This window comes from Filicampus tigris, chromosome 4, assembly GCF_054856515.1.
Source record: "Filicampus tigris isolate MCC_2025a chromosome 4, RoL_Ftig_1.0, whole genome shotgun sequence".
NCBI lineage: Eukaryota > Metazoa > Chordata > Actinopteri > Syngnathiformes > Syngnathidae > Filicampus > Filicampus tigris.
Window position 1 is genome coordinate 1,069,745 of NC_141220.1, and position 25,256 is coordinate 1,095,000.

The following is a 25,256-nucleotide window of genomic DNA, read 5'->3' on the forward strand; positions in this document are numbered from 1 at the left end:
TCTACTACAGAAATAATGGTAATAATTTTAAAAATGGTAATTTTCATCTCATGAGGATTTGTTGTTGTAATAAAATATATTACATATGAACAGTATGTTGAATGTATATATCTGTCTTGTGTCTTTTTATCTTTCCATTCCAACAACAATTTACATTAAAACTATGGCATATTTTGGAGATAGTTCGAATTGCGATTAATTACAATCAATATTTTTTGAGCTGTGATTAATTTGATTGCAATTTTTAATCGTCTGACAGCCCTAGTTTCTTTATGTGGGTTACAATAACATGTGAAATGATATACAGGTAATGATGTGTTAATAATTTCACACATAAGTCGCTGCAGAGTACAAATCGCACCCCCGGCCAAACTATGAAAAAAAAACCGCGACAGAAGCAGAGAGAAGGATGAATATGATTGTTTTCTGACCCTTTTCAACAGGAAATATTTAACATTTCACATTTAAATAACCCAATCATGAATATTCGCAATATGATTTTTACACTCACCATTACTGTTAGGATCAAAAGATTCAATTAATACCATGATATGAATTTCAGGCCATTTCGCTAAGCCCTCGGTCTCTGTTGGAAACAGTTAAGTCGCTCGCAAAAATATGGGAAAAAAATATTGAAAAAATGTCTATCAGTACAAAATGTAAAACATTTTGGGGTTAAAAAAAAGTATTATCATATACACGGTTACACAAAAATGCATACTTATACTTGACGGCAAGTAGTACAGTAGGTTTTGCCTTGAACCATTTTTAAAGACTTGAAAAAAGACTGGCACCCTCACAAAATCCCTTCAGTGTCCTTGCATTATTAGAGTAATAGTTTTTCATGTTTTTATGGCACAGTGACATTATGTGTTATGTTTGTAAATATTACTGTACATTGTGACTATTGCATTGAAGCTTGATTTCAAGAATATCGCAAATCAGATCAAAATCGCAATCAATATCTGTCTTTTTTTTTCTTCCTAAAATCATTCAGCCCTAATGTGGCCCCCTGAATAATTTTGTGTAATAGCCCTGTTGTAGTGGTAGAAATGGGCTTATTACGTTATTATCAGTAATTAAGTAGATGAATCGCCACAGCTGAAATGAGGGCATTGATCGCATCAGATACATATCTGATTTACTTCCACATAAGAGGGTCAAGGTCGAATTCGACAAAAATGGCTGGACCGACAATTCAATATTAACCCATTAAGGCCTAAAGCGCCTGGCTCAACAGCTCCCCAAAATCTAAGGTCGTCTTTGGAATTACCCTTGAAAACCTGAAGTTTTCCCAGAAATTCAACACCTACAAAATCTCAGCCCCTGTAGCAGACAGAAACATAATTCCAAAAGAATTTGAGACCTTAGTGTGGCTTGCACACAGGCCCGATTTTATTCATCTTTACTTTTTCAATCAAAGATGTAAAAATAGTGTCAGTTCAAGATAAGCACTATTTTTAATGTAAAAAAATTGAGGGGCTAATTACCATCCTCTATTCTGTTACAAAGACGTAGATTTTGTCATTGTATACAAACATATCTTAACTATATATCATGTTTGACTGGTTCTACTTGTTCAAAGTACACAAGCACGTCGTCTATATCAGTTACACATTTCAGAGCTCCCATGATCGACAGTCGACCACCATTATGAGTCGCAAGAATTCCGGAACATCCGCCGCGGGCTTACGACACGTGATGGTGTCGTAAGGACAGAGCAGGACTCAGGACAGAGCACCTTTTGTTTGAAGCCACCCTCTTTTAAAGTGGGCAAAAGTATTGCAACGGACAATATCAAATTATTTTAAAGTGAGTTACATATTTGGTGGCATAACCCTGATGCATTTTATTGGTTAAGAGACCGAGAATTAAATAACAAGAAAATGACGCGTACGCGCTCTCGGCTTTAAGGGTAGAAAGACCCAACAGCGCTCCCACTCTAGTGGTAGAAACGCGGTTATGCATTCCCGTCCTTAATGGGTTAAAGCAGCACTGGGCAAGAAATCGACCTTCATAAAATGTTTTCACAACTCTTTCGATGAAACATTGACTTATAAGTACAGTAGTTGAATGGAACTTCATGCCCTGAGGGGGTCTGTATCGTTTTTATTGGCACAAAGCAACTTTGAGGAGGATGGGATCAACCCTGGCACACGAAAAAACACAAATGTCCTGAATTGCTTTACGGCATACTCACTTCCTCCTTTCACTATAAGGCCGGCTCAGGATTTCATGACACTACGCATTGGCACGCATGGGAAATGTGGTTGATTTTTGTCAAAACACTACCGCTTTTGTACACATGGTGCCGCCATAATCAACAAAAAATGACATGACACAGTGTTGCTTTAATATGTATCGCGATTGACACGTGATCGATAGACCAATAGAAGCAACCAGCAGCGACTCAACTCTCAGCTCTTAGTTGCTGATCAGCTACCCCCACAAATCTGTGACCACCATCTCTTTCGCCGCCTGTTGTGCAAGAAATACTCCATCTCAATCTGATTGTTCTCACTCGTTCCCGTACCTTAAGTGCCCCCCACCACCAGAACCATAACACATAACCTTGAAATGAGTGTATAGCTCACCATGCAGACTATTGGCTCTAGTAACTTATCACTCGGCACATCCATCCAGGTCATCTCTAGGGCAGCAGGGTCACCAGGTGAACAAGGCGTCAAAAGGTCGTCCACCATGACCTGGTTGTTGCTGCGGGACGGGCCGCGGATCTGCAAGAGTGGAAACAGCAGTGGGTGTAAGTAGGACACATAAATAGAGTAATAATAATACATACACACGTGGACAAAACTGTTGGCACCCCACTGTTTATTCAAGACAAACCTATAGTGGTCACAGGAATAACTTGAATCAGACCAAAGTATTAAAAATTAGAGCAGCTGTGAACGGCCAGCAGGTTGGGACACTGGCATTTTGAAAATTTGAACAAACCTCGAACATATGTTGATGGGTTTTTTTACCAGCCCGAATTTGATGTTATCACGCATATTAAACCATCAACATCATCATATTTTTTCATGTTAAACAGCGCATCGCCATGGCAAATTCATTCAAACATAAAAAAATCTTTGCTTTGACTTTGCATCTTGAAATCTTTAGATGAAATAGGTGCAGTTTCTAGGCAATCTGATCAAATCTTTAGAGGACTTCTTTAAAATGTGACCTCTATAGTAGGCCCAAATATAAGCCCAAATTGAAAAGAAAATTCAAAATAGTGGGCTTCTTATTAAAGGTTTAGTGTAGGGCTCCAAGAGACATTTTTTGGGCTCTTACATAAAGTATGCCTCCAACTTTACTTAGATCTTGGTGATACAATCAACCGGGGCTATGTCATGTTTTATGTTGGAATGTTCAATACCACTTTTTTTCAGACCGATACCAGTACGAGTACTGACTGATACCGATACCAAGTAGCCGATACCACTCCTACTTTTGACACATCAAATTTCTATTATACCAGTGACAGGTCATTTGAAAGAAAGACCTTTCGTTTAGTTCTGTCAAAAGGCAGAACAGTCAATCGGCAATAGAGAGTGTAAGTCCATAATAAAAGACAACTTACTCTGAATTTGGGATTCATTTGCAATAAATTAACAAAAGTGCAAAATCAAACTGACAACTCCAAGAGTTTTAGTCTTTGTTCAAAATTGAAATGCAAAATAAAACATCTTCAATTGTTAACTGCTAAGAATGACACTATGAAATTGACAACTGTATAATATGCACGAGTAAGCAAAAGCTCAGCGTTGCCTGTACTGCATTCAGCATCAAAAATAGACATTATTATGCATTGAATAACAATATATACAGTCCCCTCCAAAAGTATTGCAACGGCAACGTCAATTCCTTTGTCTTTGTTGTATACTGAAGACATTCTGATCAAAAGTTATCACCAAACGTTTGGAATTCCATCTTTTATTTCATGGTACTTACATCTAGATGTGTTAAATAAACAGCTCAGTACAGAGCACCTTTTGTTTGAAGCCACCCTCTTTTAAAGTGGGCAAAAGTATTGCAACGGACATTATTAAATTATTTTAATGTGAGTAACATATTTGGTGGCATAACCCTGACTTGCAATAACCACATCAAAGCCTGTGACCCACTGACTTCACCAGACTCGCTTTCTTCATTTGAAATGATTTTTGATCATTCAGTTCTTGTTTGTTTCTGGGGGTTTCTCCCTTCAGTCTCTTCTTCAGGACATAAAGACTTCGAATGAAGAACTACCGTACACCAGGGGCGGAGCCAGAACGTGGCTAATGGGTGGGCCTGGAAAAATCAGGGTGGGCCAGAATATTTCTCTCACTGAGCACAATCCTCCTGTCCCGACATCTTATATTCAAATAAAATGACAAAATAAATAATATGAAGTTCAGATCTTCCTTAGACAACCACAATTATGCCATCCATCCATCCATCCATTATCTCTCGCTTATCCAAAGTCGGGTCGCGGAGGCAGAAGCTTCAGCAGGGAAGCCCAGACTTCCCTCTCCCCAGCAACATCTTCCAGCTTTTCCGGAGGGATCCCAAGGCGTTCCCAGGCAAGCCGGGAGACATAGTCCCTCCAGCGTGTTCTGGGTCATCCTCGGGGTCTACTGGAGGTGGGACATGCCCGGAATACCTCACTAGGGAGGCGTCCAGGAGGCATCCTAATCAGATGCCCGAGCCACCTCAACTGGCTCCTCTCAACGCGGAGGAGCAGCGGCTCCTCTCAATGCAGAGGAGCAGTGGCTCCTCTCAACGCGGAGGAGCAGCGGCTCGACTCTGAGTCCCTCCCAGATGGCCGAACTTCCCACCCTATCTCTAAGGGATAGCCCGGACGCCCTGCGAAGGAAACCCACTTCGGCCGCTTGTATCTGAGATCTTGTTCTTTCGGTCATGACCCACAGCTCAGTGTGCCCACACCTGCTCGGCGCCTCTCACCCTGGGCAACTCCAGAGTGGAAGAGTGTCCAACCCCTCTCGAGAGGACTAGTACCAGAGCCCAAGCTGTGTGTGGAGGTGAGCCCGACTATATCTAGTCGGAACCTTTCAGCCTCACACACCAGCTCGGGCTCCTTCCCTGCCAGACATTCCATGTCCCAAGAGCTAGTTTTTGTTGTCGTGGATCGGACCGCCAAGGTCCCTGTCTTCTGCCGCCGCTCAGCTCACACGGCACCCGACCCCTTTGGCCCCTCCCACCAGTGGTGAGCCCATGGGAAGGGGGACCCACGTGTCCTTTTCGGGCTGAGCCCGGCCAGGCGACCATACACAATTATGCCATTCAAAAAAAAAAACAAAAAAAAAAACACACAAGGAAACACAAATTCAAAAATAATTTAACCTCCTAAGGCTTAGTGGCCACATAAGTGGACAGCACTTTCTACCTCGTGTGCGTTGTGGAACTGTGGGTGTTGTGGGCACTTACACTGCCGTCTTGTGGTCTCAGAAGAGTATTACATACTACAGTCACAATACAGTACACAAAATACAGTACAATACAATACAAAAAACTAAAACATGATGCTTAGTTTTTCTTCAAATTAGGTTCCAATAAGACTAAATAGCAAAAAGAACTAAAAATGCATATAAAAAAACCAGCTTGGGCCTTAGGAGATTAATAATAATTTACTAAAAATTTAAAAGTATATATTTCATGAATCTCACTGGGTGGGCAGTGTGTCAATCTGGGAGGGCCTGTGCACACCCAGGCCCACCCATGGCTCCGCCCCTGCCGTACACATGCCATACGCAAGATGTAAACCACTCATCAGGAAAAGGAATCGGAAGGCCAGATTGGATTCTGCAAAGAGGTAGAGAGATGAGCTACAACAATTTTGGCAGACGTAGATTTATGCTGGGATGAACGCACACTGCTTCTTTGCTTAAAAAAAAAAAAAAAAAAAACACTGCTTCTTTGCTGATCACTGTTAGGGCAAGTGAGGCATTTAACACCAGTCAGGACATTTAGAGAGACTGAAGTGTGAATGAGTAGACGTGCACATTTATTTGGATGAGGAATGGCCCCAGTTTTTCGACCTACAACACGCCGTCCAATTTGGAACGGGACAGCCGAAATGGTGCGTTCCAATGCGGCCACACTCAAAGTTTCCATGCTTGCCTGATCGCTTGCCAGTCACCGTCTGCCTCCTGAGAGTTGACACGAGTTTAGCATCGCTAAATGTCAGGGTTCGTGTGCGCATTCATGCTCTTGTCCACTTCAGCCGGTGTAAATGGAGAAGCGATCGCCACGGTATTTTGGTTTTGTGGAGGTGATCATGACGAGATCACGTTTGATGTCAATAAATCCAAACTATTGTGCACAACACGTTGATACTTTCACAGGTTGAAGGGGACAAGAGTAGTAATGTGCATTTGTGTGTGGTTGTTTGTCTCTGCGTGCCCTGCGATTGGCTGGCAACCAATTCAGGGTGTCCCCCGCCTACTGCCCGAAGACAACTGGGATAGGCTCCAGCACGCCCCGCGACCCTTGTGAGGAGAAACGGTTTAGATAATGGATGGATGGATGGATGCTTTCATGGTGGACTGCAGAAATTGAAGAATATTTGCTGCTGAGAAGATGAAATTGAGGATTTGGACAATTTTAAATTAAGAAAGTTATCCAAACAATTAATGGATTATCAAAAATAATTACCAATTAATTGGATAATTGATTGTCAATTAATCGATTAAAGGTTGCACCTTTATTCTCAATTATTTTCTGTTACGCCCCCCGAGAAAGAAAAAAATATTTCACCCACGACTAACTAACCCGCCACGAATATAAATAGTCTAATTTGTCCATAAAATGGTTGCACGGCTGCTCAATAACTTTATTAACATTGTTTATGCTCCCTGCACACACTGAAAATGAGTGCCACTGCCACTTACTGTAATATTATACTATTACACTGTATTCTAGTAAGAACAAACAAGCAGTTCCCTAAACTGGTAAAATAAGAAAACTAAAAAATATGCATACACCTATAATACTTTGTCATGACCAACTATATTTATTTAGTAAAATATACATCATTGCTCCCTCCCTAAATGACAATTCCACGGCTATCGCCGTATTTGGATACAATAATATTCAGTACAATAAATTATTTTTATATTTAAAAATAAATCATTGCCATTTTGTGGGTTCCAACCAAGTATAATTCAGTAATCAGTTTGTTGCCGACCAGATGTAAATGTAACATTTCTGTAGTAATAATGTAAGTGCATTTTTTATAGGTGATAGAGCAATGGAGAACCTGGGTGATGTCACAGTGTCTGTCCTAAAAGGTCATTTTATATATTTATAGTATTTATATTCATATTTGCTATCAACTGATGTTCTTTTTTGAATGATATTGATGTTTCTTTTTGCTTTTGTTAGCTCCATTGATGAGGGCTTGTTTTCAAACACTGAATAGAGATGATCTGACAGGCCTCTTAGGCCTTTGCACTTCATCAGAAGAAAACAACTGTGGTTGGTAATTTATCCTGTGTTTATTTTCTAGCAACTAATCTCTTCAAATTGTGGATTCATTTCCGTACCTGTAGTAATTTACATTTTTGTGTTCTCACCTTAAATCAGAAGGACCATCCCATTGTATCTCAGACTCCTGAAACTGCATCTTCACCCACAATTTGCAGCCAGCCCCCACACCGTTGTGAATAAAAGTCCATTTGGGACCTTGCATCTCCCCAGTCTTACAGAATATGTTGCGTACACCAACACTGAGTTGAAGTTATGCTGCAAGAATTAAGAGTTGGCCCACTCCAGCAGAAAAAAGGAATATGTTATGTCAAAAGAACTAAGATGCAGGCTGCTGAGAAACACAATCACCATAACTGCGTGAAACATGTATGTTCTTTAATTCATGTTTACTTTATCTAGTCTATTTTTTTCCCTTTTTATTAAACGTGAAATTATTTTTTGCCACCTTGCAGGAGAGCTTCAATCCAAAGTTGTAAAAACTGCAAAATATCTCCATTGAAACGGCTCTGTGCATCACGTGAGGGTGGATGAGCAAAGACGAGCCTTGTGCCATCTTTCCAGGTGATTAAGATTTAAAATCTTCAGTATGAAGCGAGATGAGTGTTCATTGACTTGTCTATACAGTAAAATCTGCACAGCTCACCTAAAACAAAACAAAACATTTTTCATTACAAAAAAAAGTTTCAAAATAAATCAGTGATGCCAAATTTATTTAATCATCACGATCAATAATTACATACTTGAATAGATTATTTCAAAAAAGGATACGCGTCCAGGATAAGTATGGCTCTTTAACTTTCTATTATGGACAAGTCTCGTCTTGCTTCATGCTGAAGATCTAAAATCTGGGACACACTGTCTTATGTTCGGCTTTGGCTTCTTATATGTTTCTTTCAAGATTATAATGTATAGTTTGAATAAACTGACTACGCTTGTCAGCTAAAATAGAGAGAACTACATCAGTATTTCAGTATTACACGTTTTGATACATTTTCTGTAAAGAAAAAGATCGCACTAAGGCTCATGTACAGTCAGATCAATAAAGGTAAATCAGGTCAATTGCTCTCGCTACCTTCTAGCTTTCCGTCGCACTGGTTGGTCAGATTCGACCATGTGGTATGGATCGATGCCCGCTGTATGAGTCCAATAAAACTGAAACAAATTTGGAAGTAAGTACTAACACTGAAGTAAGGAAATCTCTGGTGACATTGGAATTGAAATCAACAGGCATCATTTTGAGATTCTTTGGCTTGGTTAAAATTTAAGTCGCTTTAGTTTTCTTTACTTCGTTAGATATTTCCTAATCAACAAAGTGTATGTTATCAAAAAGCATAAATACCCCATTTTAAATGTATGCCATATGTTTGATCTGTTACGGCCTACGGAACAGCCCGGAGGCCTTTATCCAGAAACGAAGCTTGACCTGACCAGTCATGGTTTTTGATGTAACCAAGTGTGCTATTGCTGTTGGTAATTTGCCATTTACAACACTGGACAAAGAAAAGTTAAGTGAATCACAGATTTTATTTGCTATCCCCTTTTTCTGTCCAGTTCTTGAATAAACAAATGGAAATTACAAGTTGTTTGTTTTAATCCGATTAAACGATTAATCGACTGATTAATCTATCGTTAAAATAATTGTTAGTTGGAGCACTACTCTTGTCTTGAAATAGCTTGAACAAAAGCGTATTAGGACTATGACGTGTCACAGTGCGTTATTGTATTACCTGAGGTGATTGTGTTCCATTCAAGTTGTACTTGAAGTACAATTAAAGATTGACGGTTCATGTTCTGATTCAGTATTTCTTTCATTTTCACTGAATCAAAAAATACAACTTTAGCATTTTATTAGCTAATTTCAAAAAGCAAATGTGGAAGAAAAAAATAATAGTTTTAAAAATATCTGTCTTGATTTGTTGGCTTAGAGTAGGTGTTTTGAGCGTATTCAAAACCTAAATACCCTCATTAAAATGAGTGTTTAAAGCTTATTGTAAGATTTAACTGACTGTTGTGTTGCTTAGAATGAGTATTTTAATCTTTTTTAAAGATTAAATTACCTTAATTTGTTGCTTAGAATAGGTGTTTTGATCTTATTCCAAGCCTAAATAGCCTCATAAAAACAAGTGTTTAAAGCTTATTTTAAGATTTAATTGACTTGTTTTGTTGCTTAGAATGAGTATTTTAATCTTTATTTTAGATTACATTTCTTTGATTTGTTGCTTTGATCTTATTCTAAGCCTAAATAATAGCCTTATTAAAGTGAGTGTTTAAATCTTATTTTAAGATTTATCTGACTAGTTTTGTTGCTTAGAACAAGTATGTCATGCTTATTTTAAGCTTAATATAGTTCTAGATATTTTTCTTATTTCAAGAAATCTAGGTTAGTAAAATTATCTTGCTGCACTGGCAGATAATTTCACTTGTTTCTGGTAATTTTACACTAAAAACAAGTGTAGTTTGCCTAGTTTTAAGGAGGCGTGTTTTTGCAGTGTATATAAGTGGAATTAAAAAAAACAACAAAAACAAACAATACTATTGTTTATTGTGATAGTTTCTGGGTAAATATGTACTGTATATCATTCAGAAAAATGGGTTACCATGACAGGTCTATCAATAAACAATGGAAATACAGTACAGGGACTAAAATGAAATATCTTATTATGAAGCAAGAATGCTTCTTGACTAAGCGGTTTTCTGGGAGAAACCCTGCAATCTATGTCTCAAGTGTTTGTTGAGTGTGAGGTAGGTTTTTCTGGATCTCACCTTTTTAAAGTGTGTTGCAGACTGGACTTTCCTAACTGGCTGCATTAGAGCATCCCGTACGATGATGCTGATGTCAGCACCAGAGTAGCCATCTGTTTTGTGAGCAAGCTGCCGCAAGTCAGCCTCGCTCAGGCTGTGAGGCGTGTTGCCCAAGTGTAGACGAAACATCTGAGCTCGGGCCGGCTCCTCCGGCAGAGCGATGTAAATGCGCTTTTCAAATCTGTTCAACAGAAACAAGTTCCAATCAATCACTGCTGTTAACAGAGGACTGCTAGAACAGTTATTCATCCATGTCTGGCAGACTACATCTACCTTCCAACAATGACAATAACAAAAAAAAAAAAAACACAAATTCAACTAACAAGAAGAGTTTAATTGCCTTGATTTAAAGTGTAAGGGGCATGAAAAAAAGTTATCCTAAAACTTTTTTAAGAAGGAGTTCAAGTACAAATAATAAGATTCCAATGATTAATTTGATAAAAACGATGAAAGGGCATCAAACAAGATGCTTCATATTTTTGTGAGCTGGGTCCGTCCAATGGCCGTTTGACCCAGTGCGTGCGTGACGTCCCTGGCCCAGTGGCGTCGTCACCAAGCTCTGAACATCGCAATGACAAGCTGTCGGTAAGTATTGGTTGCTCATATTTATTGTTCAATTCAAGGAGAAACTAAATGAATCAGAAAAAAAAACCACGACGAGCACATGTCACAGCTGGTAAGTCAGAGACGTGGATTGCTGACGTCGTATCCGCCTTCTTCACAATTTCGCCCCGCCCGGAAGATTTTCAAAGCGCAATGCTAAGTCAAGAAACTACTCTGTTAATGTGTATCAATTTGAGAAACCCTTAATTTGCGACATGGATATTTTATTGTCTAATACAACATAAAAAAAATTAAAAATTGTACACTTTAAACTTTGCTGATTACCATGACCTGGATGAATGACAAAGTACCCAAATGAAGAAAAACATGTTTTAGGAAGTGCATTTGTATTTTCCATTGCTGCTGTGACAGTATGTTAAAAAATATGTTAAAATGGCAATTATACAAGTTCCTGAGTCAAGAAAAAACCCGAAGCTGTAACTCAAACGAGGAAAATGTGGACATGGTTAAAACTCAAAGTGGAAAGGGAAAAGATAAAAAGAAGAGTGAGAAACAAACGGAAAACATGCACGACAAAGGTGAAGGGGAACGCACCATTAGCTTGGGACGTCAAACAAGAACCTCGCTGGGTGTCTGTATTACGGACTAACCTACAAACAGGGCTTGACAATATACAAGAAAAATGGAAACGGGACATCATAGAGTAGATGACCCTAACCCAAACCCTTGGACAGAATTGGCAAACAAATGGAGGCGATGAAACAAGGGCTGGATAGCCTACGAGAGGAAACAAATATAAAGTTAAAGTCTGTGAATGCTGACGAGCACAAAAGAAGGAAATTAAGATACTGGAAGAAAGAATAGTTGAAGTGGAGGAGTGGAGTACAGAGGTGCGGGAAATTCTCACTGTTTCGCTCGAGTAAGAAAGAAAGTTGCAGGAGAAATTGTCCACTGCAAAAATCAGCCATCTAACCTAGACTTAAACTCTTATATCAAGCTAAAAAGTAATTTTGATCTAGTTTTGAGGATAATATATTATGCAAGAGCAGAATTTGTAAGATATTGTTTTAAGATTATTTGTCTTTTATTTCTTACTTAGTTTGTAAATCCTAAAATTAGTTAATTTACATGCACAATAAGCTAAATTACTGTCGGTCTCTGTTTCATGACTACTTGTATTTTTTCAGAATTTTTAGCAGTAAAAACTTGTTTTAAGACCTCCTAGTAAGTGTTACATGCACTGGTAGTGCATGGTGACATTATTACAAACACTGATGTAGTGCCAATAAACACATTTATTTACAAAGCTGCAATGAAGAGTAACATCACATGATGTATCAATTTAATATTGCAACACAGACAGTACTTGTTCCCATTGAGAATAAGACAGTTTACTTTAATGGCATGTTGTATTTCATAAATCCCCAAAAAGTATTTAATTTTTTTTGCAATGTACTCCATATTTGCTATTTCTGAGACAGGACCCAATTCCTTCTCATGCGCAAAAAACGGATGCTCTGTTCCCATTTCATTTTGACAACATTCAAAAAGGTGATTATGGTTGACAAGTGACTTACAGACATTTTTGAAGTTCAGTTTTGATAACCACTGTTTAAAGAAATGGTGCTTTGATTCAAATCTCATGCACATATGTCTTATCAAAGGGCCAAGACAGAATTTGAGCAGGTAGATGCTACAGATAAGAGAAAAGAGAAACTCGGTGTAGGCAGACGATAGAGGAAATTCTAAACTAATGAAAATCTCAACTACAATCAAAAGTAAGTCTCGCTAGCATAGCAACGCAAATATTAATAAGCCTGTATTTGGAAAACCACAGACAGCACAAGTAGTCCAAAACGCAGCACATATACCAGTCCAGACCGAGCCAATTATTAAGCATACCGCAACTTCCTAACATTTGTTGGCGGGCTTATACAGCCGCGAATGGTTACGACCAAATCAGGAGTGGGGTGGGGTGGGATATACACCTGTTTAATTGTCTTCGTAATACAATGCAAAAAGAACAAATGCCGGTTTGGTAAGTGACTTATAATTTGTATTTATAATATCCGCCGATTTTATATACATATATATATATATATGATCACTTTTTACACAGACTAACCTGTTATGGATGCTCTCCTATTGTCTTAATTGATACATGAATAACTAACTACCATTTGCAGGAGTGGTGCTCCACCCCCGAGCGTTTTTCAGGCCCCCATTTTTTTTCTCGGCGGGAGTTGGGGGGGTGCTGTGTGTATTTGAACCAAGGTAGCTCGATTCCCGCGGCGAACGGCCGTTTTTCACGCATGTCGTGGCGTTCACGCTTGACATAACCTCACGCTAATAGGGCTTTCCCAAAGGATGTTGGTACCCGTCGCACTCCACATTATCTGCTCATTGGGAGTGACAGACGGATTATGAAAACAGATTTTTTTAAAAATGGCAGGTGATCATGGATGCCCAGGATGATGTCACATTATCCATTCTAAATGGTATATCATGTTTAGATGTTAAAAAGATATATATTAATGGCAAGTGACAGCTAAACAATCCAGTTGTTATGCTGTCCCTCAAAAACACAATATTTTACAACCGCAAAACACCCAGTATCTAAATTTGATTCTCTTCAAAGTTTATCCTCAGTAAGAGAGAAAATAACAATAACACTCAGAATTTGGATTGTCTTTGGCCTGTCAACTTCAATATTGTTAAATGTGTTGCTTAAAATTAAACGTATATGTTAAAAGGTAAATGTGCACTGTTCTAAAGGGTTTGCTCATTATTGGACTTTATTTTCAGTTGACAACATTGATGAGGCGTTGCTCCACACCCTCACTCGGGATGATTTGAGAGACCATTTTCCTGGGCCAGAGAACTTTCTGAGGAGGAAACAACTGTGAGCTCTTAGTAGTCAAGAGGTATCTTTTATCTCGCTTTGCTCTCAAATTTTTAATATACACATGGTGATTTGAATTGTTTCTGTTAACTCTCTTAATAACTGTTTTCATTTTGTTTTTAGGGATGAAAATTCCACCTCACCAGACAAAGCTGTCTATAAAGATGGACCTTTCAAACATGTGATTCATTTTTTTTCCATATTTTTGTAACACACCAGTTTAAAGGGATATTTGAGTAATTTTGCCATTTTCAGAAAGAGAAAGTTAATATTTTGTCTATAATGAATTTGATGACTAAACTACTTTTCATGTACACTTAACAATTCAAAAAAAAATTTGCCACTTGCTGTGGACTAAAAATGACATCACATGTATTCAGGGGTCAAGTAACGAACAACCACGGACAGCTCAGCTTGTGAACATGAGCCATAATGGGTTGTTTACCAGACCCCTGAGCACATGATGTCATTTTCAGTCGACAGCAAGTGTCAAAATGTGTGTTTAAAGGTGTTAATTCCACATGAAAAATATATATTTTTTAATTTATTATAGACAAAATATTAACTTTATACAGCTGAAAATTACCAAATTAGTGAAGTATCCCTTTTAAATTTTCATTTTTACTTATGAATAAGTGATATTTTATTCACTACAGATAAGCATGTAGAGTTATCTTCAGAAGAGGATGCTGAATATGAAGTCCCCCCCCAAAAAAAACAGGGGCCAACACCAAAAAGAGGCCGTCCAAACAAAAGGCGACGTATTGACGTTTCACCAAGTGACCAGGAAGATGTGGACTCGAGTGGTGGATCAACAATTCATTTGCCACCAGCAGTTCTGCACGTGAGAATTCATGTAAGTGACAAATGATAATTTTACCAATAATGATTGGCATGAAGGTTAGGTAATAAGATAGTTGTGGACCTCATGACATTACAGATTTTGATGTTAACATATATTGTGATTTGAAATGTCTTTTCATTTGTTCTCATTTATTTGGCTCTCAATAGAGCACACATGATGACAGCATTACACAATGTTATACTTGCTGGCTAAAATCTGTATTATTCAGTGACATGTTCTTTATCAGTACTGATTTCTATTTTTTTCTTTTAGTAGAAATGGATAACCCAGCAACACAGGCCAGACATTACAAGACTCTGCAGGAGATGTATCGAAAACCAAAACCAAACCAGATTGCTGTCTCCCAAATCCTTGACCTTGAGTTTCAAGCAAGAAGTGCCTTCATTGACAGTGATCTCCTGAAAGAAGAGGACAAGCCTACAAAGATTCTGGAGGCATATCCATGTTTCAAGGAGCTTCATCATGTAAGTAATTTAGATGTGATTTGGTAATCTTTTTAAAGTACAGATAGACCGATATGTTTTTTTTAATTTCAGGGCCGATATCGATGCCGATTATTAGTAGTCAAGGAGGCCGATAACCAATACCTGTCTTTGGAGCCAATGTTTATTTTCAGCTAAAAGTAAAATATTGGTGTCAAAATAAAGAATAAAAAAAACTTTTGAACTTTGTTGAAACGTCCTTAAGCATATGTTTTTTGAACAAGTTTTCAGATTTGCATAATGTTGATTTTACTATGATAAATGTTTGACAATGTGTGCGGCACGGTTGTCGACAGGTTAGCATGTCCGCCTCAGAGGTCGTGGGTTCGAATCTGGCCCCGGTGTGGAGTTTGTATGTTCTGCCCGTGCCTGTGCGGGTTTTCTCAGAGTACTCCAGTTTCCTCCCACATTCCAAAAACATGCATGGTATGTTATTTGGACACTCTAAATTGCCCCTAGGTGTGACTATGAGTGTGAATGTTTGTTTGTCTTGCTGGCTACCAATTCAGGGTGTCCCCTGCCTACTGTCCGAAGACAGCTGGGATAGGCTCCAGTACGCCAGTGACCCTTGTGAGGATAAGTGGTTTGGATAATGGATGGATGTTTGACAATGTACATCTTTGTTGTAAAATTCTAACAAAAAGGTCTGTCTGTGTAACTGTCTTCAAAAGTTAAATGAAAACTAATAGCTCCATATAGTTGACTACAGTAAATAAAGTCCTCCAAAATTTAAAAATGACAGAAATATTAAGATATTACTTACCTTTGTTTTGATTTCAAACAAAAACAAAAAGTGCAGTCTTCTCAGGGTTAGTAGAATCTTTTATAAAATTAACCAAAAATTTAAATAATTAGTTCGTTGAAGTTAACAGTTTTAAATTGATCTATTATTGACCAAAACATTTTTTTGAAAAAGACAGATGCCGATATTCGTCAAAACACTGAATATCGGAGCCGATTATCAGCCCGGCAAAAAATATCGGTATATCTCTACTTTAAAGCAGGTATTGCTGTATGTTTACGAGCTTATTTACATTGTAGGTGATGGATGAGATGCTTCGAATCCTGGATATGGGAAACAGCAACTTCATAGCTGAAGTTAAGAAAAGATTGGAAGAGTTCTACTCCATTGTGCAGTTTTACGGCGTTTGGAAGAAAGTGTTAAAGCCACCCATAAATCATTTACTTTGTGAGTCATTTTGCTATACACCATGTAGCTGCTTCCACAGACACTGTTATGAATTGGATTGTGTATGTTTCCAATATATCGTCGCTGTCATGTGAAAAACACTTCTCTCCATTCTTTTTCTTTTGTTATTTTTACATGAATGGTCTTTCCGCATTACAGATTTTGCATTAATGTGAAAATTAAAAAAGTTTCCAAAATTGGAGATAAGTGTAAAGTTGATTAAATAAAACTAGAAGCATAATATTAGTCCTGGTGACAATGATTGTGCGACCTCATGGTCAAGCTGACAAGGAAGTTAGTAACTTTGAACTGAAAGCTGATTATTCTATTCTAGTGGAATACAACATTGCACTGTTCAGGGCACTCCCCACGCTCTTCCCATCTCCAACTGTACTACCAAAAAAACTGCGACATGCCAGTGAGGCATTGCTTCACGTCCTCGAGGTGAGATCTTGTTCACATTTTTTCAACACTCAATGTATGCTATGTGTGTTCTCTTTTGTTTGTCTCTAATGGTATGTAATGAATATGGGCAAAGCCTGGAAAGGGACACCGTGAGGAATACAGCATTGATTTCTTCTTTTTTCTGCATCTCTGCTCCCCAAATAATAATGATAATAATAATAAGTATTATGAGTATTAAATGAGCATTTAAACTGCTTTTGCAGTTAGTTTTTTTTATCCTACCCGGAATAATTTTTCTTCTTTTTATTTAGCCAACAGAAGATCCTGCCATATACCTCCAGAAGAGATCTTTCTCCAGCCCTCTGTTACTCTTTGATGGGACGCGCTGTGTTGTGGCAATTGGAACCACTCCCATCACCACCTTTGCCAAATCTATACCCAAAATGTTTTGCCCTATAAAGTTACTTTACATGTTAGCGGCAGATGATTATATTTAAAAACATATTTGTACTGCTGGGAGCTGTACAACATAATGCACAGTTGTGACTACAGTGCTGTAAGATAAAAATAAATTGTATAATTTTATACAGTTTATATTGAAATGCTTCAAGCAATTATTTTTATTTTAAGAAGCAACAAGCAATCTTTGTTAGTAGTAGCACTGACTGTATGTATGCAATGTTTGAGAACGCAGTTCAAATAAATGGTATTGGCAATTCTAATTCTGTGTGGTTTAATGTAGTCTTCATGCTTTGTCTTGTTTTGAGCTGGAAAACCTAATAATTCTTGAATGCATTAACTACAGTATTTAGTACAAGTCGCACCAGCCATAAAATGCATAATAAAGTGGAAAAAAACATATATTAATCGCACTGGAGTATAAGTCGCATTTTGGGAGGAAATTGTGCGCTTAGTACGCATCATGTCCACCGAGCTACGATGCTACATGTAGCATACAAGAAAGTTATGGTAAGATAACTTTAAACTCACCAAAACGGTTGTAGATCGATTAACTAAGTCTTTTATTTATCCCCGATCATGTAGACTGTTTCCAAGTCTCCAAAAGTACTTATGTATTTGGTCGTACTTATGTCTTCGTCTCCTTGGTGCTCCTCCTTACGTCTGTGGCTGCATGATGCAATACCCCAGCCAGAGGCAGGCAACTGCCTGTTTGTGGTTGATTCTTGTTCAACCATCGCCTTGTAGATCGATTAAATAAGTCTTTTATTTATCCCCGACCATGTAGAATGTTTCCAAGTCTCCAGAAGTATTTATGTATTCGGTCGTAATTATGTCTTCGTCTGTCTATGCTCAGCTGCTTACGTATGTGGCTGCATGATGCAATACCCCAGCCAGAGGCAGGCAACTGCCTGTTTGTGGTTGATTCTTGTTTAACCATCACCTGTAAGTAACTTAGACAATCGTGTGTAATGAGCATGCAACATTTATATACAAGCTGAATTGTGGATGATTGTAGGTTGTTGACTCAACATACTAATCGCTATCGCTAATGCTAATCGTGATCGCTAATTGTTAGCATAGGCTCATCTTGTTCATGTCTATGAAAATACATGTGTATGTAATTTTCTGTTTCTTGTGCAGTTTCACAATATAAACAGGCAACTTCGCTGCACACCTAGAGTCTATGGAGTTTGTGAATGTTTAGCTGTTTGGATAAGATGGCTTCCTCGACTAGCAAGGCCTGTTAGTTTAACAAAGCATTAGACTTTAACCGTTTAAATTATTCATGCATTTTAATAGCTTTTAGGATGTATCTTATGTTTCTTTATGTGGGTTACAATAACATGTGAAATGATATAGAAGTAATTGTCATGGCTTGTTAGTGCTGACTTGTATTTATGATGTTTTGTCTCCCTCTGCGGGCGCTTTAGCGCTAAAGCGCCTGCAGAGGGAGGCAAAACATAAGTCACAAGTCAGCACTAACAATCCATGAAAGTAATGTGTTAATAATTTCACACATAAGTCGCTCCAGAGTATAAGTCGCACCCCCGGCCAAACTATGGGGGGAAAAAACCTGCGACTTATAGTCCGGAAAATACAGTGACTGGTTTTGGTTGACTTCTGCTTTAATATGGTTTTTCCACCCAAAAAAAATGGGGTTGACGTGGAAGAAAATAAACATTTAAAATTTTAAAATAAACAGAAAATAACCAGCCTATATGAAAATCCGCGGTTGCAGGAACGCGAATAAGCGGGTGTCAACTGTACGACAAATGTCCTTCCTTATGTTAAAAAAACGAAAATACATGACACATCTCAATATAAGTCCATGGAACCATGTCATCAATTACAGGAAAATAAAACACTTTTTTTTTCAAGAACAGTATTGCAGTGACCTCTGACCTTCGGCGGATGGCAGCATCAAGCACCCAGGGAATGTTGGTGGCTCCCAACACCAAAATGCCATCGTTGTTGTTTCCCACACCTATGCAAATCACATGGATTAAAATAATCAGAACCTCATGTAGGATTTTTATTATTATGTGCAGGTGCAAGAAAAAATATTTTTGGGAATTCCCTGGATTTCTGCAAACACTTGTTCATAAAATCTAGTCTAAAATAACAACAGATTATGGTACTTCAAACATCGGCCGAAGTAATCAGCCAAATGGCCGATGTTTGCCGATTGTTTTTACCTTTATGTACTCTAACCATTTACAGCAGTTGTAGTAAAATAATAATCGCCTCATTATTTATTACACAATGAGTCTATAACAGAGGTCGGCAACCCATGGCTCTGGAGCCGCATGCGGCTCTTTCATTTTTATATTGCGGCTCTGTGTGGCTTGCGAAAATAAATTATTAGTGTCCAAAGACATTTCAATGTCTTCCAAAGACAGGACAGGACGTCAGCCGTATCTTAGTTATCTCCCTTTTTATTATTCCAACACAGCTACTGGGGACCGTAGTCAACGCCAACTACAGTGCAACAACAGTTCCGTCATAAGTACACAGGGATCGCTGGTCCTTGCCGTTCGCTTACTCCTCTCACTCACACACCCCTCCCATCCAGCGAATCTCATGATGTATTCATGAACCTCGGAAACAACACAACTTAGCAAAACACAAATGTCACCACAACACAGATAACCCAATTCGTTACAGTACGTTATTTGTCTCAAAAACGTGTTTCACGTCTTTTTATTAAGTCTACAGTACGTTATTTGTCTCAAAAACGTGTTTCACGTCTTTTTATTAAGTCAAAGTTTTTAATTTCTTTCTTCAGACCTGGTGCATTTTCGGTGATCAGCATTCGCCTTCTTCAGAGGCGTTTGACAGTACTTGATGTGTCAGGAGGCAGCCAGCATGCGTGACTGCCTTCTGAGATGCGTGCTGCCAGCGATACCAGCGTAAATCTATGTAGCTCTATGCAGCTCTGCTGACTTCCACATTTCCTCATTCTCATATAAATCAGCCACAGAGAGGTTAATCCTTTTGATATGTTGAAGTGGTCATTATTAGGGATGTCCACATAAATTTTGGTGCCAATTGATCACCGTTTTTGGACGTTAGAAGCAATGAAAGTACGGATTCCCCGCCACCCACGGCGACGACCCGGGAACTCCATGTTGGGCAGGTCCGCCGGTGGCCCGGCCGTCCACTCTCGCGTCGGGCTGCTCCGGGACGCGGTGTCCCGGTACACGAGTGGCCGACATCACCGGCGACACTCACTAGTGTCATCCACCGTCATCACTCGGCGGAGCCATCCTGGACAGTGGGGTCGTGAAGCTCCCGCCGGCGGTGAGTCCCTTGGCGTTCCCTCCTCACGTCACCCACCAACCACGTTATAATTGGCTACAGCACCATTAGACGTACTCACTATCTCGGCACCGTCACCCGCTGTTTTCCCGGAGCAAAAGTCATAGACATAGTTAACATCCTGCCGGGTGTTCTTGACTCTCTGCCATCATCCATAACCCGGCTCATCCTTCACGTGGGGACGAACGAGACAATACGCCGACAGTCTGAGCAGACGAAGAGAGACTTTGCCTTGCTAAGAACCTGCGGTCTGGGTGAGTGGCATTTTGCCGGCATTGTCTAGCGGAGTCGAGCGCTTCAGCCGCCTTTTAAGCTTGAACACGTGGCTCCTACGCACTTGTGGCCACCTTGACTTTGCTTTTATTGACAATTTTAACCTATTCTGGAATCGCCCGTCTTTTTACCAGCCGGATGGTGTTCATCCGAACTCTCTTGGTAGCAAGATTTTAGCCGCTAACATCCACCATGTTGTTACCAATTCCACTCCCAGCTGACTCGTTTACTAATCATATTTCTTCTTCTACTCATAATCACTGCAATGACAATGTCACTACCATCACCTATAAGCCAATACAAGCTGCTCACAGTACCACCGCCTTCACTAGCTCCCCCTGCAGGCCCCCATTATCATTACCATCATCGGACAGCTTTCCCATTGAAACCATCACCGGCAGACGCTTCCCTCGCACACACAAACAACGTGGTTTTAACAGTGGTAATCTAAGATAAGATAAGAATGCCTTTATTGATCCCACAGTGGGGAAATTTTCACAGGGTCACACAGGGACGGCGGCATAATGTGGCCATTAATGTATAACATTGACGGCAAACATTTAGGATCAAACCTATGTAAATATACGCAGTAACGTGTATATACACATGTATATACACACCAACCTACATCTACATAAAAAGTATCTAGTATATGTTAATACTGCTCATCCATACCACCATGAGCGCACGTCCAGCACAATAATTAATCTGGCCGTGCTGAACATGCGCTCCCTTTTAAACAAAACTTTTATCATAAACGACCTGATTTTACACAATAATTTACATGGTATACTTTTATCTGAGACATGGCTTGGTACAGATGCTCCAGTTGCTCTCACCGAGGCTTGCCTACCAAATTTTAACTTTTTATTTTCTACAAGGGATGGGAAAAGAGGAGGCGGGACTGCATCAATTTTTATTAATACTCTTTTATCAAAGGAGATCATTTTTAGCAGCTATTTATCGTTTGAACATCATGCCTTTGTTTTTAGCAGTCCCCCTATTCTCTGCATTACCGTTTATAGACCTCCCCATCATTCCACTTCTTTTATTACAGAATTTTCAGAATTCTTATCCATTTTATATTCCAGTTATAATAGGATTTTAATAACTGGCGATTTTAATATACACATGGACAACATCTCGGACCCACTATCCAGAGATTTTTTAAACCTTTTAAACTGCTTGGATTTTAAACAGCACGTCTTGCAGCCAACTCACAACAGAAGACACACCCTGGATTTGGTTATAACCTATGGCTTGTCTGCTGGTGTGTCCTCTGTTGTTTACTTGGCAGTGTCAGACCACTACTGTGTTTATTTTAACATCGCCAGTTTTAACCATCTAGCAGTCCCGGTGAGAACACTGAAGAAACGCTACCTATCTTCTGAGGTGGCTGCAAATTTTATCGAGATCTTAAAAAGCACTCCTGCTGACATTTTACCTGTACCCTGTGATCTTATTGTTGACAATTTTAACCTAAATCTTAAATCATCATTAGACTCAGTAGCTCCACTTTTAATTAAAACAAGAAAAACAAAGACTGTACGCCTGTGGAGAAACAATGCAATCAAAACATCAAAGAGAAACTGCAGGAGTGCAGAGAGGTGGAGAAAAAGTAAACTTACAGTACACGATGAAATATTATGCGAACAACTGAAATCCTACAATAAAACAGTCAACTGGCAAGATCTTCCTATTTCTCAAACCTCATTACAGTCAATAAAAACAACCCCAGAGTTTTCTTCTCCACCTTTGAACTTTTCACTAGTTCTGATTTTAATAAGTCCCCACAGAGACCAACAGATGCTCTCTGTGAGGACTTTGCAGACCACTTCAGAAGTAAAATGGATGACATAAGATCCAGTCTTTTAGCCCGTCAAAACACAAGTTTTAATCAACCTGGACTATCATATTTACATGAGGAAACACTGGAAAGTTTTGCCCTGGTTGATGCAAGGACACTTGGTCGAGTTTTCTCCCAGGTAAACCCAACAACCTGCCTTTTGGATTAAATTCCCACATTTCTTTTTAAGACATTTTATGGATTTTTGGAGGAACAAATTTTAAATATAGTCAATTGCTCTGTTCAGACGGGCGTCTTCCCCGCTGTCTTAAAACCGGCGGTGGTGAAGCCCCTTCTGAAGAAGAGCAATTCTGACCCGAGCGTTTTTAATAATTACAGACCTGTATCCAACTTACCGTTTTCAAGTAAGATTTTAGAAAAACTGGTTTTCATCCAGTTGAATCATTTTTTAAATGCAAATAATATTTGGGAGAAATATCAATCTGGTTTTAGGATGAACCACAGTGCGGAGACTGCTCTTTTAAGGATTTTAAATGATATTAGGTGCACTGCAGACGTAAGAAAACTCACAGTCTTGGTGCTACTGGATCTAAGCGCTGCTTTTGATACAGTAGATCACCAAATTTTATTAAATAGACTTAAAAATCTAGTGGGCATCTCCGGTACTGCTTTTAACTGGTTTTATCCCTATCTCACAGACCGATATTTCTTTTTAAGTATGGATACTTGTTCCTCCAAAACCCATGAAATTAAATGTGGGGTTCCCCAAGGTTCGATTTTAGGCCGCCTATTTTTATCTTTATATGCTTCCCCTTGGGGATGTAATCAGGGGACACGGCATCAGCTTTCACAGCTATGCTGATGACACACAGCTGTATATTGCCGTGTCTCCTGATGACACAGGACCCATTGATACCCTTTTAAATTGTATTTTAGATATCAAGTCATGGATGGCAGATAATTTCCTACAGCTCAATCAGGACAAAACTGAAGTTTTAGTTATCGGTCCTGAAGGTCAGAGAGAGAAGCTTTTACCAAAACTACAAGTTTTTAATCCCTCACATTGTGTGAAGAACCTTGGCGTCATTTTTGACTCTGAGCTCAGTTTTATTCCTCATATTAAAAATGTAACCAAGATTGGTTTTTATCACCTTAAGAATATCGCCAGAGTCCGCCCGTTTCTCTCTCAGGCTAACACGGAAGTGCTGATGCATGCTTTTATTTCCTGTCGTTTAGATTACTGTAATGCCCTGCTCTCTGGCCTCCCGAAAAAGAGCATTTCACCATTGCAGCTACTGCAGAATTCAGCTGCTCGGGTGCTGACGAGATCCAGAGGGCGGGAGCACATTACTCCAGTTTTGAAATTGCTGCATTGGCTCCCCGTGTGTTTCAGGATCGATTTTAAGGTACTTTTATTAGTTCATAAATGTGTTAATGGTCTTGGGCCATCTTATTTATCTGATTTGCTTTTATCATACCAACCATCGCGGATCCTGAGGTCCTCTGGCGCCGGCCTTTTATTTATTCCAAGGATGAGGACCAAAATGCATGGCGAGGCTGCATTCAGCCATTTTGGTCCTCACCTTTGGAATAGCCTGCCAGAGGAGTCAGGTCTGCAGAGACTGTTGATATTTTTAAGAGGAAGCTCAAGACACACCTTTTTAGTTTGGCTTTTAACAACCTTTAAATAATTTATCTTTTCTTTTGATTGAAGATTATTTTTATCTTATCTTACTGATTTTAGTTCTTAGACTATACTACTGTTCTGTCTTTTAGTTTTGTTGCTCTCTGCCGTTGTCAGCTTTTAGCTCCAGTGTTTCCTCATGGGGGGGCCTCCGCGTTGAGGGAGGGGTGGCTGCCGTTCCCGCGGGGGCTGTCATTGCAGGGACTCCTTGGGTCTGGGTGGCCGGCGGCCTCTACACTTTGTGTGGGGTCCGCCTGTCTAATCCGGGTTCCTCCAGTGACTCCAACCGAACATGGAGAGAATGGTAGGGGGCGTGGCCATTTTCCTCATTAAAAGAAGGCGTTATTCATGGAGCCACTTATTTCCTAATTTCTCCAAAATGAATTGATAAAACAGAAAATGACAACTCTTTTCATTTTCCTGATCAAAAACTATATAAAATGAAAAGTGAAAAATGGCAATCCCGACACAACCATCACTTTAATATGGATCGATGAGATGATTTGATGCAAAAAGACCGCCTTCAATCGTGTGTTGTGTGTCAAGTAAGTCCGTTTCATTTTATTATGCACTTTATAGACGCGGGTAGTGACGAATAGGCAAATATCTTCATTTCAGTTTTCTTTTCCGTGGAAACCGGGTCACAATAACTCTGAGTATTAAAGGTTGCCGACCCTTGGTCGATACTTTAATCCTTGAATATGTATGACGAAATTTGTTGATAAGGTCAATCTTTGACCTGCAATTCAAAACAAAGAAAACCTTAATTTTTACCAGCATTGCTTGGGTGAGCAATGCAAATTGATGGAATGGATTGAAGGAATTGACCTGGATGTCACTATTTTACACACAACTTAAGACAAGGTTTGTTTAAAAGAATAAAAAATAAAAGCATAGTGCAACATGAATCACACATAAATGATTTAAATATGGCACATATTGATCTACTGTAAACACAAACACTTTTCTTACTATGGCTGCCAAAATTAAAGCATTAAATATAGAGATT

The 25,256-nt window shown here is 39.1% G+C and overlaps 1 protein-coding gene across 1 annotated transcript in view; it reads right to left on the reverse strand.

Annotated features, from left to right (window-relative positions):
• Nucleotides 1-25,256, reverse strand: part of vps4a (vacuolar protein sorting 4 homolog A) — an 86,991-nt gene that overhangs the window by 14,702 nt on the left and 47,033 nt on the right. Inside the window, exons 8-10 of the mRNA XM_086027433.1 lie at nt 19,068-19,149; nt 10,258-10,477; nt 2,595-2,735 (exon numbers count right to left, since the gene is read on the reverse strand). Coding sequence (XP_085883559.1) covers nt 2,595-2,735; nt 10,258-10,477; nt 19,068-19,149 — 443 coding nt within the window. The remainder of the gene's footprint in view (nt 1-2,594; nt 2,736-10,257; nt 10,478-19,067; nt 19,150-25,256) is intronic.